General features: G+C 37.8%; 2 protein-coding genes and 1 pseudogene across 3 annotated transcripts in view; 2 read left to right on the top strand and 1 right to left on the bottom strand.

Annotated features, from left to right (window-relative positions):
* Window positions 1-14,951, top strand: part of LOC143746127 (uncharacterized) — a 341,659-nt pseudogene that overhangs the window by 17,115 nt on the left and 309,593 nt on the right. The gene's annotated exons all lie outside the window — the stretch shown is intronic.
* LOC143746085 (uncharacterized) overlaps window positions 1-14,951 on the bottom strand; it is a 317,610-nt gene that overhangs the window by 102,283 nt on the left and 200,376 nt on the right. The gene's annotated exons all lie outside the window — the stretch shown is intronic.
* LOC143746046 (uncharacterized) lies at window positions 7,894-8,913 on the top strand. Its single transcript, XM_077237766.1, has one exon. The coding sequence runs from the start codon at window positions 7,924-7,926 to the stop codon at window positions 8,911-8,913; it is 990 nt and encodes a 329-aa protein (XP_077093881.1). The 5' UTR covers window positions 7,894-7,923.

Below are 14,951 nucleotides of genomic sequence, written 5' to 3'. Positions count from 1 at the left end.
AGCTTGCTCCCAAATTCATTGGCCCGTTTACTGTCACCAAGATTATTAGTCCGGTGGCAGTCCGCCTCAATCTTCCTCCAGTGTACAGGAGAATTCATCCCGTTTTTCATGTATCCAAAATTAAGCCAGTTTTTCGTTCTCGTATTAATCCGCCTGTCCCGGTTCCCCCACCGCCGCGACTCGTAGACGGGGAGACCACATATTCGGTTTATCGTATTCTGGACTCAAGGAGGAGGGGACGCGGGTTCCAGTACTTGGTGGACTGGGAAGGTTACGGTCCGGAGGAGAGAAGTTGGGTGCCTGCTAGAGACATTCTGGATCACTCCCTTATTGATGATTACAATCGACAGGTAAGGGAGTCTGGGGACGCCAGGAGGCGTTCCTAGGAGAGTGGGTACTGTCACGATTCATGAGTTTGCTGTTTTCTTCATGTCTCGTGTTATTGTTGTTTTGTGAGTATGAGCGCGTGTGAGTGGGCGTGACCGCTCGTTCATCTGATCACCGGCTGATCTCATTATCAGCGCCAGCTGCTGCCAATTCACCTCACTATAAAGACTCATCACAATCTCCTCTCTTTGTCAGATCGTTGGTTTGGTGTCCTCCGTGTCGTGCTTCGTGTCCTTGTTGCAGTCTGTTCCAGTTTGAGTTCCTGTTCGGTGTCTTCGTGTCCTGTCTCGTCTGGATTTTACCCTGCACTGGATTCACCTTCACCCGCACTGGATTCACCATCACCCGCTCTGGATTCACCATCATCTGCACGCTGACCACCGAGTCCCTGCGCCACCATCTGCTGAGATTCTTGAGATTGTCTTTGTGTCTTCTGACTATAATAAAAGAGTTAACTTGCACTTGCTTCCGCCTGATCTTGTGACAGATAAATTCTGCCAAAAATAAAAGTAGGCTACTAAACTATGTATAACAAAAATATGTCTTACTTTTTTCAAGACTTGAGATAATCATTTTATAAAGTCAAAAATGTTCACCATTAATGTTTTGTGTGTAAATAAAACTGAAATATACAGAAATTGAATAAGGTTATCAAATAGTCTGAACTGCATAAATTATAAATTAAATATAGATTAATCCTTATTAAATCTACAAACGTTCTTTAGACAAGATCAGTGAGTAATTTGCTCTGTTCCCCTTTGTTCTTTGGTTAACTTAACTGACAGACAGAATTGGCTGCTGTCCCTTTAAGATCTGTCGCTGATGAGAGGATCTTACGCATTTAATTTTCTCATTTAGGCTACTCTTAACTTTCATTTAAGATTTTATTTAACTCATTTAGACTGTTCTTGTGAGGATACAATTGACAAAACGGACATTTTGGCATAAATGTGTGTGTTATTATTCAAGCGCTAAAGAAAGAGAACTGGATTCTGGTCGTCGTGTGTGTGTGCGCGTCAGGACATTCACAGGGAGCGATACCTGCTCATTAGAACTTTCGGTGAGCTATTTTTAGAGTGTGGACGCAACGTTCCTGGCCGCGGACACGCGCATCGGCACAGTCTATCTCCTGATCCTCGTTTGATGTGTTCCCGCTGCTAGTCGGACTCGGCAGTCACACTCCGGCACATTTTGCAGCACGCTGAAACACCGAAACACCACTAAATTTATACCACTGAATAAGTCTTTCCTCTCTTATATACTATTTCGTCTGCTTTCTCCTCACTTGTGGAAGCTCGTTCAGTCACATTTGTATTGCGGTCAGGGGCGCTCATTCTGTGGCTGAAACTTGCCGCGTTGGAGATCCGCTGCTCTGAGCAGTGGCTGCGTGTCTGTGGTGTACGTCATCACGAAAGTAGCCAATTGTGTTCTGCTCTTTCTGACGGCTGCGCGCCTAACGTCAGTCAGTGACAAATGCTGCTATGTATATAGAGGGAATGCATTAACGTCACTTTCCCCCCGGAACACGCCCCCTCAGCCGGACTGAGTGGCAGAAGAGCAGCTGCGTGACTGGATTTAATAGGGGAAACTGCGAAAACGCAAGTAAAACAAACGATTATCAGTTTAAACTAAAGATTGGACTCAATATAGTGTTCCTTACAACTTACTAAAGATCCAGTGATCCATGGATATTGACATGCAGTCAGGAATCGTGTTTCCTGACATTTATATGTGCCTGATTTTGACACCGGGGAAATACATACAGCAAATTTGCCTGTGAACGCTTTATATAAATACAATATAGGCAGGTCTAAATCCAGGTGATCACTTATATCAATGTTATATATATATCATCATATCGTCTAGACTTAAAACTTGTATAGTTTTTTGTCAGTGTTTATTTAAAAATGTCAAATTATACAGAATATACAGTGGTAAATATTTGATTGATGAGTTGTCACTGCAATATATAACAATACAATATATAGAGAATGATTTTACCACTTAATTCAGCATATTGACACAAAAATGATAACTGCAAATCCACCTTTCGCTGCCTGGAGTCCAGTTGTTTCTATGAATTGCAGCGATCTATTTGCTTCTCTGTTCTGTAGCTTTAGGTAGTCTGTAAAAATATACCTCATATTTCTTGTCCAATCTAGTTGTACAGTCAGTCTCAAAGCTCTTTCCCGTTTTAGACGCGTTTTGTGTGTTTTTCCGCAGCATTCACGCTGAAAACCAATGCTGCCGCTCAGTCTTTTTGCCTCTTGTGGGCGTAACCGCAGTCACTCCGGCCAACGGTGACGTCACGTGCATACCCTCTATTGAAATATCGAAAATGTGTTTAAAAATCATATCACCGTTATCGAAAAAAAAATATTGCGATATATATTGATATTGAATTATTGTCCAGCCCTAGAGGAACGTAAAAAAAAAATCTTCCCGCACACTGAGCTCCTTGATAAAGCGAACGTACACCATAAATTGAGCACAGTGTGCGACGTCAGTGGACTTGTCCAGCTGAATGGTGTGAAAGGGGCTTTCACGAACATAGTCCAGGACCTGCTCTTTAACATCACAAGCCATGTCTGATATTCGTCGCTGGTATTGTCAGAGATGGGGATCACGTCAAGTTTAGCAGCAGCTGCTTCTCCCAGCATCACTGAACACATATCTCTAGCTGCAGTGAGTAGCAATGTTTCGCTGATGTTATGGGGTTGCACGATAAGATGCTTCTGTCGCCTTTATATTAGTTTCAAGTCCAACGTAAGCCACAGTCTGTTCGTCTTCGCCTGTTAGCTTGGCTTCCCCCGCATCGCCATCCCTTTCAGGTGAAGTGCCTGCGTCCTCGATTATACTTTGTTCCTTCCCTTTTGCTTGATTACGAAAAGTTTTTCGTTTTTCGACTTTTCATTCTTCCACCCCCACTCATTTTTTAATCAGAATACGAGTTTAGTATTTGAATTTCAGGAGATAAATCTGACTGACTATTGGGAGCTACTGATTACACGACCATTCACGCCGCCATTTCAACCGGAAGCCCATTTAAAGCGAGCCGTACCGTACCATGCAGTGAAAAAGCACCATTTAAGTACTCAGGATCTAATTTCCTACGTTTTTTGCTGGGTCCTGTCTCCTCCCTTAATGCTGACTTCTGTTGAATTGGGACAAGGTAACGATGCATTTTTTAAAGCTAATAAATGCACAATTACTGTTATCAATAGAGCTGTATACTGTTTTTTTTTCTTTGCGTGTTGCGCCTCCCCTGTGCCTCACCTATTGAAAACCGCTGCAATAGATTATATTTTAATCATGAGAATCTGCTGTAAATAATGATGTGCTATCTTCTATGATCTGTGTATGTTTCATGAACGTATGAGCTATAAATAGCACGTAAAATCGACTTTTATATCCACTGTAAAAAAATGCTGTAAAAAAACGGCCAAATTTTACAGTAACATGCTTTTTTCCATTTAAACAGCAATATACCGTAGAAAAAATGCATTCGGGGTGATATTTCTTGTTTTCGAGAAAGTAGCCTACAGGAATAGACTGTGAATTAACAGCGCTCAAAGTCGACACTCAGAGGCTGTGTTCCAAATCATATCCTACACCCTCATGCACTATTCCCTACATTAGTTCACTAATATAGTCCAATTGACTGAGTGAATAATTCAGTTAATTTTCTAAGTTAATTGAGACCCTGATGAACACCTGCTGTTAACAATCAGAATCACTGAAGGAAAGAGGAACAAGAAGAACAGAAAAAAAGATTAAATCTAGATACAAGACATTAAATCTTAGCAAAAGATCTCAGCAGAGCCTTAGACATCTCCACAAACAGCATTACCAGCTTCACTTATTACTAACCAGACTAACTTTATTTCTGTCAGACGTCTACAGAAGTTCTTATTAAAAGGTGACAGAGGTTTAGACGTCATTTTATTTTCATTTGATGTTACCATAATGGTGATCAGTGATTGCTTTAGTTGGTCTCTTGACACTTGACTTTTGATCATTAGTTGTTCTTTGGCTGCTGTAGCTGTGTCTTTAAAATACATTTGCTATGGCACAAAGCTGAAGACAACAGGATGACAATGGCTGGTTGTTAATAGTCACAATCATAATATAATGGCCAGATTTACTGATCTCATTTGCTGCCTAAAGTTGTTAAATGGTTGCTGTTTTATAGTTTTGATTTTGTTGTCATTGTGATTTTACAGATTGAGATCTATCGGGGATTTGACGTCCAGAAAATATTACTGATTTTAAAAAGGTTATACTCAGAACATTTTGAACTTCTTGATCAGCTAGACACACACAGGCATCAATAATCGGTGTATAGATCTCAACAATGGTGACAATCATAAGTTTTATGCTGCAATGCATGTTGGGTACCAAAAAAAAGCCATGACTCCCAGCATGCATTGCAGCATGAATAAATTATGCAGCTGAATTGTCTGGTTATTTGCTTTAATTTTTACTTTTTACTTTTATTTTTGCTTTTGGTTTTGTGTTGACTTTTAGTTGCGTATTTTGAGATGTTCAAATTTAATGTTATCTTTTTTGTTGATTGTCACCATTGCAGAGATTCATTGGCTGAACTTACGCAGTACTGCTTGATTACGCAGTACTTCTTGATCTTTTGCTGTAGTTTCACAGTCTAGTAATATAATCTACACATTATTGGTAAGGAATAGACACAGGCTGAGACCGGTGATCCATACATTACATAATGACTTCATGATCATCAACACCTGATCTCATTTTTGTTGGCTTTGTTTTCGCCACAACAAATGTGTATTAAAAATACACACTTAAAGTAGGCAAAAATAAGCTAATGTTAAAGTCAAGGGTCAAGAGCCCAACTAAAGCAAACACTGATCTTCATAATGGTAACGTCAAATGAAACAAAACAACATATAAACCTCTGTTAATACTCAAAAGGAATTAATGTAGACGTATGAAAAAATTAGGGCTGCACGATTAATCGCACGATGTTGTTATGCGAAAAAAATTGATCTAATGGTGTTGGTTATATTATGACATTTATCATCTGAACTAAATGTTTGTGATTAATGCTGTTGGTTACAGCATAACTGAGATTCTGCATAAATATTGAGAATTTGAGATATAATATAAAGGAGTTCTTAAAAGTTGAAAAAAAAAAAAACTTTCTTGTAGGCACACACAGATATCAAGATTCAGTCAATGCATCTCAACAATGGTGACGAGCAGAATATTCAATTAGGAAAAATAAATTACATAGACAATTCAGATTGTAATTTATAATTAAAATGCATGATGGGAGCCATTAATGAGTTGTGATTGGTGGCAACAAGGATTATTATTGTCACCACGGTTGAGATTCACAGGCTGATTATTGATGTGTGTGTTTCTAAAGAAATGCATTTGAAAGTGTTTTGATCAGGACAATTTTTATTAAATGTTTTGGATTATAAGAAAAATACAATTATCATATGCTGTAGAATCACTAAACTGTTGCTATCAAGTTAAACCAGATCATCTGAATGAGTTTCATTTTTCAGATCACAGCATGATTATGTCAAATCATAACCAACACTATCAGATCACACTTGTCTTTGATCGTTTGACTGTAATAAATCAATAACAGCCGACAAACAAAATTTAAACTTAAAGTATAAGGATCAAGAGCCCAACTAAAGCAAACACTTATCGCCATAACGGTTGCTTACAATTTGAGATTTTCTCCTTCAGTGATTCTGCTTGTTATCATCAGGTGTCTTCAATAATGCTCAATGATCACTAAATTATTCACTTAATTATCTCATTAACTTTAACACTCTTGAGTGTTAATTTAACACTCATATCTGCATCATATCGTCCATCTGAAAGCAGGTGAAGGCTATTTACTACTAATCAAGGAACCGGCTTTACTGATTAGATGCGCATAACAACATCGTGCGATTAATCGTGCAGCCCTAGAAAAAATAAAGTCAATCTGGTTAGTAATAAGTGAAGCTAATGCTATTTTTTGGAGTTGTTTAATCCTCCTCTGCTGAGATCTTCAGAGATTTAATATCTTCTGTGGCTGAATTCAGTTGTAGTTCTTGTGTTTCGCTTTTTTATCTTCTTGTTGTTCCTCTGTCCTTCAGTGATTCTGCTTGTTAACATCAGGTGTTCATCACTAATGCTCAATCATCAGTTGATTAATCACTGAATTATATAATTAACTTCAACACTGCTTCAGTGTTACTCCAACACTCTGTAGTGTGGACACACAAGTGTTCATTTAAAACTGAAGATTTTGCAGTGGGGTTGAAAGGCTTAAATGTGTCAGATAAAAAAAAAAAACAGAGTGAAGCGTATTTTAACGGTAATCAACTGTAAATTAATTTACGGTATAAAACTGTAGAAAAACAGCAATTTACTGGCAACCACAGCTGCCAGTAGATTACCGTAAAATCAAGGAAAAACAGTAATATTCTGTAAAATGTAACAGTCAGATGTATTAAACAAAAGAAGTTCATTTCACTGAAATATTAGTGAAAGTTCATAGAAAAAAAGTAATGCAAAGTCAATAACTGATAAGGAGAGTAAATATGAAAGTGAAGTGTTTTATGTGTTTTGCACAAGATGATATAGGAGAGATCTTTTAGTTTAATTAATTAGTTTTGTGGGTCACCATTGTGCCGGAGAGCAGAGCCTGTGCTTCAGTCAGAGATGAGCAGAGAAACACTGATGTTATGCTGACTGTTGCTTTATTTAAAAGCAGTAACTGTGTAGTTGCTGATGTAGTGACAATCTCCTTGCTATGTTCTTTAACACATACATGTGTGCTATTGTTCGCTATACGAACTGCAAAGACTTTAGTTAAAATGTTTTTAATTAATTCACTATTACATATTAGGTGTTTGCAGTTTTATATAAAGAGATATTCATTTTCAGTGGACTCTAAAGAAGGAATTATACGATACTATAAGTATAAATACTAGTTTTTGAACTTGAACTGTTTAAAGCAATCGGTTTTCCATATTATATGAGTTACCTGCCATGGTATTTTTACGGTAACATACTGTAAAAAAGGAGAGCCGTAAATTAACGGTAAAATGCTGTAAATTAACAGTACATTGCTGGCAACTACAGCTGCCAGTAGATTACCGTTATTTTACAGGGCATTTTTTTCACTTTATATTTCTCTTTGAATTATTTTGATATGCTGAAAATTAAAACATTTTCTTTCATTTCAGACCTGAGTGAAGTGAAGGAGGAGAGTGAAGAACTGAGTGAAGTGAAGGAGGAGAGTGAAGAACTGAGTGAAGTGAAGGAGGAGAGTGAAGAACTGAGTGAAGTGAAGGAGGAGAGTGAAGAACTGAGTGAAGTGAAGGAGGAGAGTGAAGTGAAGGAGGAGAGTGAAGGTGAAGTGGAGGAACATCATGTCAAACCTGGAGAAAAACCTTTGAGTCGCTCAAAGACTAAAAATAAATTTTTAAAGAGAAGAAGAGCCAAGAAATCTACAACCTGTACTCAGACACAGGTAATCTTGAGATTCACATGAGGATCCACACCGGAGAGAAGCCGTTCTCTTGTGATCAGTGCGGGAAAAGTTTCTCAAGGAAAGATAGTTTAGAGATTCACATGAGGATCCACACTGGGGAGAAGCAGCTCCCCTGCACTCAGAGTGGTAAGAGTTTCATAGACAAACGTAATCTCAAGCAGCACATGAGAGTTCATACTGGAGAGAAGCCGTTCTCATGTGATCTGTGTGGGAAGAGTTTCACACTAAAAGCAAATCTTAGTCAACACATGATGATCCACACTGGAGAGAAGCCTCACACATGTGATCAGTGTGGGAAGAGTTTTGCACAATCAGCACACCTTAATGTTCACATGAGGATCCACACTGGAGAGAAGCCGTTTAGATGTGATCAGTGTGGAAAAGCATTTCTTAGGGCATCAAACCTGAAGACACACCTGATGGTTCATACGAAGGAGAAGCCACATTCATGTTCTGTATGTGGAAAGAGTTTTTCACTGCTGTACAGTTTACAACTTCATCAAAGAATAGATACTAGTGTGAGAGAGTACATGTGCTTTGAGTGTGAGAAGACTTTTACTTTAGCACAAAGTTTAATACAGCACCAGAGAATTCACACTGGAGAAAAACCTTACAAGTGTTCACACTGTGACAAGAGATTCAATCAGTCAGCAAATCTGAAAAAACATGAGAGGATCCACACTGGAGAAAAACCGTACAAGTGTTCACACTGTGACAAGAGATTCAGTGTGTCATCATCTCTGAAAACACATGAGAGGATCCACACTGGAGAAAAACCTTACAAGTGTTCACACTGTGAGAAGAGATTCAGTCAGTTATCAACTCTGAAAAAACATGAGAGGATCCACAGCAGAGAGAAACCGCACACGTGCGATCATTGTGGAATGAGTTTTGCTTTAAAAAGTGACCTGAAGCTGCACATGAAGATGATCCATGCAGAGGTTTGTTATCTTCCCAGAAGTTATCTTCTTTATTCACTCGTATGAAAAACAATCACAGTCTGAAATCACAGTAAGTGGTTAATTTTCATGTGTTGAGAAACAGACTCGTTAGTTTCTTATCAGCCAGAATGAGCGACTCCACATTTAGTTGGTTGATCTCAAATAGGGTTATGTGATATTGAAGAAAAATGCGATATGCAAAACCTTGTTAAATAGAGGGCACCTATTATGCAAAATTCACTTTTACATGGTGTTTGAACATAAATGTGTACACAACTACCCTCTAATGATAAAAATCGACTCGAAGATGAAGAATGAAAATAGCAGTCTTCATTTACTCTCGTTGTTAGGATGGATCAGTTCTAGGGCTGGGCGATATATCGCACGATATTGTTATGCGCATCTCGTCAGTAAAGCCGGTTCCTTGATTAGTAGTAAATCGCCTTCACCTGCTTTCAGATGGAGCGGCATTTACTACAAAGAGCCGTAGTTAACTGACAAGCTGAGCCATTTCACATTAATTATCGCTGGCGATACGTCCGCGATATTGATGCGATATGGCTCAGCTTGTCAGTTAACTACGGCTCTTTGTACACAGCAAAAACTCCAGTGTTAAATTAACACTCCTGTGAGTGTATATGAGTCCACACTCAAGAGTGTTGAAGTTAATGAGATAATAAAGTGATTAATTGAGTTATGATTGAGCATCTAAAGAAGGAGAAAATCTAAAATTGTAAGCCACCGTTATGGCGATCATTGTTTGCTTTAGTTGGGCTCTTGACCCTTGGATTAATAACTTTAGATTTTGTTTGGCTGTTGTATCCGAGGTATAACTGCCAGATCAACAAAGACAAAAAGTGATCTAATTATGTTGGTTATATTATGACAATCATCATTTGATCTTTGTTTGTGATTCATGCTGTTGGTTACAGCATAACTGTGATTCTGCATAAATATCCAGAATTTTAGATATAATATAAAGGATTTCTTAAAAGTTGTTTAAAAAAAAATCTTTCTTTCAGGCACACACAAACGTCAAGATTGAGTCAATGCATCTCAACAATGGTGACGAGCAGAATATTCAATTAGGAAAAGTAAATTACATAGACAATTCAGATCATAATTTATTCATACCGCAATGCATGATGGGAGCCATTAATGAGTTGTGATTGGTGGCAGCCACTGCAACATGCATTATTATTGTCACCATTGTTGAGATTCACAGGCTGATTATTGATGTCTGTGTTTCTAAATAAATTTATTTGAAAGTGTTTTGATCAGAAAAATATTTATTAAATATTTGGATTATAAGAAAAATACTGATAATCATATGCTGTAGAATCACAAAGCTGTTGCTAACAAGTTAAACCAAATTAACCTCAATAAGCTTCATTTTTCAGGTCACTGCATGATTATGCCAAAACATAACCAACACTATCAGATCACACTTTTCTTTGTTCATTTGACTGTTATAAAACAATAACAGCAAACAAACAAAATTTAAATTGAAAGTATAAGGGTCAAGAGCCCAACTAAAGCAAACACTGATCGCCATAACGGTGGCTTACAATTTGTGATTTTCTCCAGTGATTCTGCTTGTTAACATCAGGTGTCTTCAATAATGCTCAATCATCACTAAATTAATCACTTAATTATCTCATTAACTTTAACACTCGTGAGTGTTAATTTAACACTCATATCTGCATCATATCTTCCATCTGAAAGCAGGTGAAGGTGATTTACAACTAATCAAGGAACCGGCTTTACTGAGGAGATGCGCATAACAATATCATGCGATATATCGCCCAGCCCTACTGTTATGTGAAAAAGCTTTTTCAGTGCAGTACTAATTTACTGTGTGAACATAACCACTGGTCCTCTAGAAGCACAAAAAACAAAACTATTATTTAGATTGTAAATAGCGCTCCCTTTAAAGGTTGTATCAGCGATTTCAGGCCCAAACATAAATGACCACATTCATCTAATCTTTCCTAACGATCCGCTAGCTGCCCGCCCCATAATCAGGTCGTCAAAAAAACACGTCTCTGTAGGCAGCCTAGGCTCTGAGATCTGCACACAAAAACAAGTGGGTTCACCAACCACTCAAAACCAAAATAAATAGTGTTCCAACCAATCACCGACAGGGGGCGTTGTAAGGTTTTGCGCTCGTGCACGGCTGCACGCGAAGGCAGAGCAAAACCTCACAACACCCCCTGTCGGTGATTGGTTGGAACACTATTTATTTTGGTTTCACCCCCTGTCGGTGATTGGCCTGAAATCGCTAATACAACCTTTAAAGGGTACATATCATGCTTTTAAATCGTTCCTTCTTACATATAAATCATACATTTGCTTGGGTCTGAATTCCTCATTATTATAGCTTCACAGGCCCCTTTTCTGATGTGTGTCTGAGAGCAACTCGTTTTGGTGCGGTCTCTTTAAATGCAAATGAGACACTTCATACCCCGCCCCCTCTCCCGCTCGCAGAGGTGACACTGGGTTCAACTCTACCCCGTTCGGCCATAGCTTTACGTTTGTCTCATGTCATTTGTGATGTTGATGTTATATCGCTAAATCAATGAGATTTGACATTAAATCTCATTACACATACACAGCAAAAACTCCAGTGTTAAATTAACTCTCCAGGGAGTTTATATGACTCCACACTCAAGAGTGTTAAATTAACACTGAAGCAGTGTTAAAGTTAATGAGATAATTAAGTGATTAATTGAGTGATGATGGACCAACATTGAAGACACCTGATGTTAACAAGTAGAATCTTTGAAGGTGAAAAATCACAATTTTAAGTCACCGTTATGGAGATCAGTGTTTGCTTCAGTTGGGCAGTTAACCCTTAAATTTTTTACTTTAAATTTTGTTTGGCTGTTGTAACAGTTATAACTGCCAGATGAACAAAGAGAAAATATGATCTGATGGTGTTGGTTATGTTTTAACAAAATCATCAGTTGACCTGAATCTGAACTAATTTAGAGCATGATCTCTGACTTAAATGTATTTTGTTTATTACAGCATCACAGTGATTCTACAGCGCAAGATCCAGAATTTTTGATACAATTCAAATGCTTTCTTAAAAAATGCTTTCTTTATTGTTCTGATAAAAAAAAAAATCTTTCTTTTAGGCACTCACAGACATCAATAATCAGTGTATGAATCCCAACAATGGTGACAAACAGAATATTCAATTAGGAAAAGGAAATTACTAAGACAATTCAGATCATAATTTATTCATACTGCAATGCATGATGGGAGCCATGAATGAGTTTTGATAGGTGGAGCCCATAATGCACTTCAACATGTTTTATTATTGTCACCATTGTTGAGATTCACAGGCTGATTATTGATGTCAGTGTGTCTAAATAAAATAAATTTTCAAACTCTTTTGATAAGAACTAATTTTAAGAAATATTTTGGATTATATTGAAAGTGCTGAAAAATGTTTGCTATAGATTTATAGTGTTGCTGTAATCAACAAGGTAAACCTAACACTCTAAATGAGTTTTGTGATTCTGGTCAAACGATGATTATGTCAAACCATAACCAACAACACCTGATCACCTTTTCTCTTAGTTCATCTGGCAGTTGTAACTCAATTACAACAGCCAAACTAAATCTAATGTTAATAGTTTAAGGGTCAAGAGGCCAACAAAAGCAAACAATAATCACCATAATGGTGACTTCGAAAATGAGATTTTCTCCTTCAGTGATTCTGCTTGTTAACATCAGGTGTCTTCAATGATGGTCAATCATCATTCAATTAATCACTTAATTAGCTCATTAACTTTAACACTCTTGAGTGTTAATTTAACACTCATATTTTAACACTTTAACACTCTTGAGCTAACTCCCAGGAGAGTTAATTTAACACTGGAGTTTTTGCTGTGTACCATTCAAAAGTTTGAGATCTGTAGAAGATGTTTTATATTTTAAAAAGAAGTCTCTTGGTTTATCAAGGCTGCATTTATTTGATCCAAAATACAGTAGAAACAGTATTATTATATTATTACAATGTAAAGTATTTTTTAAATTTATTCCTGTGATTGTAAAGCTGAATTTTCAGCAGTCATTACTCCAGTCTTCAGTGTCACATGATCCATCAGAAATCAGTATAATATGATTTGATGCTCAAGAAAAAATATTATCATTATTAATGTTGAAAACAGTTAGGTACAATTTTGTTTCAGGATTCTTTGATGAATAGAAAGTTCAAAAGAACATTATTCATTTAAAATATAACATTTTGCAACATTACAGACACTACTGTTTAAAAGAAATTAATACATATTTATCAAAGGTGAACTATGCATGTTACGTTAAGGGGATTAATCGTTTTAGGTTTTTTACTTGGGACTCTAATTTTGAAAAATTACCTGACTAAGCAAGGGAGCAGCCATTTTAGTTTCAGTTTGCTTAGCTCTCTCAAGCATTAAGCTCCATGTGACTGCTGCTCCAGTTTTTCTTTAATGTTTATGCCTTCGAAAGCATTGTCAGTAAGTAATCATTGTAAAATGTGTAAACTGAGGATATTTTATTTATTTCCTATGCTATATTGGTAATAATTAAGTGTTGTTTTATTCACCAATTGCTCAACTGGTAACTATGCTCTGTTAGCCTTTATATTGTGTATATATTTTGTATTCTGTTTACTAAAAGCACTTTATTTGTGTATTGTTTTTGATAGTTTCACTCTCCTTTGAAGCATATTGGAGTAAACATCAGGAGTTTTGAAAAACTACACCCTGACTCCAGTCTTTATTTGAAGGGAGTTTGGCTTGCTGCTGAATTGTGTTCACACATATGGAAACGCACAAGGAGAGCAGTAAAGTGAAATGACATAAACTCAGCTGGCTGAACATCTTGGCAGACCCATACAGCAGCAAGTAGCGAGCATCATGGCTGAAAGGTATCCAAAAGAGACCACATCACGAAAGATACAAATTAAAAGTAACAGCACATCTGACAAATCTTCTAAAAGTTCCATAAGAACTTCAAGATCCTCAAGATCTTCAGTTGGTGTTGCTGCAGCACGTGCTAGAGCTAAGGCAGAGGCTGCACGAGCACGAGTTACTTTTGCAGAGAGAGAAATTGCGATTAAGGTGGACACAGCCAGATTACAAGCTAACTTGGAAGCCCTGCATCTGGAAAAAGAGGCTGCAGCTGCTAGTGCAGAAGCAGATATTTTAGAAGCAGCAGCAGAGTTTGAGGATGAGGAGCCGTATGAAAGGAAAAGTCACTCTTCATCTGCACAAAGCACAGAAAAACGTGTTTGTGATTATGTCAGGGACCAAGCTACATATCTTAGTGAGCAGGCCGACTTAGCAATTGATCAGTCTCACGATTGCAAATCTGAACCAGACCAAGTAACGGATCAGAACCAGTTAATCTCTCAAACTGAACCAAATATAGTGCATGTGAATGATAGCCAGTATGTCGTACTTGATGCATGTTCTTCATCTTCATCTCCAAGAGTGCCAAAACTGCAAAAAGTAAAACTCCAAAGAAACGTGAAAGAGGAGTCAAAAGAAATATCAGTCAGCAATAAATGGCAGCAACAGCCTAAGTGCAGTGGTGTATCAGGATCTTTGCCACAACACTCTGAAACTTCAGGCATTGATGGACCTAGTGAAATATCTTGCACGCCGTGAGCTGGTGAGCAGTGGTTTAACACGCTTTGATGATCGCCCTGAAAGTTACAGAGCCTGGAGGTCCTCTTTTTTCAACACAATCAAAGACTTGGGTCTTACAGCCAGTGAGGAGCTAGACTTGTTGTCAAAGTGGCTTGGTAAAGAATCTTCAGAATATGTGAGACGTCTCAGGGCAGTTCACATAGCAAACCCAGACACAGCCTTGAAAATGGTCTGGAACAGGCTTGATGAATGTTACAGCTCACCTGAAGTAATCGAAAGTGCGCTGTTTAAGAAGTTAGACAGTTTCCCCAGGATTTCAGGTAAGGACAACCTCAAACTAAGAGAGCTCGGAGATCTTTTAATGGAGCTGCTCTCAGCCAAGGAAGACGGCTATCTACCAGGTTTAGCCTACTTAGACACTGCTCGCGGCATCAGGCC

This window comes from Siphateles boraxobius, unplaced genomic scaffold (genome assembly GCF_051911475.1).
Source record: "Siphateles boraxobius isolate OS27281-9 unplaced genomic scaffold, OSU_SipBor_1 21, whole genome shotgun sequence".
NCBI lineage: Eukaryota > Metazoa > Chordata > Actinopteri > Cypriniformes > Leuciscidae > Siphateles > Siphateles boraxobius.
This window is presented reverse-complemented; position numbering and strand designations above follow the sequence as displayed.

Excerpts from the sequence above, each read along its gene's own strand:
- LOC143746046 (XM_077237766.1), top strand. The coding sequence starts at position 7,924 with ATGAGGATCCACACCGGAGAGAAGCCGTTCTCTTGTGATCAGTGCGGG.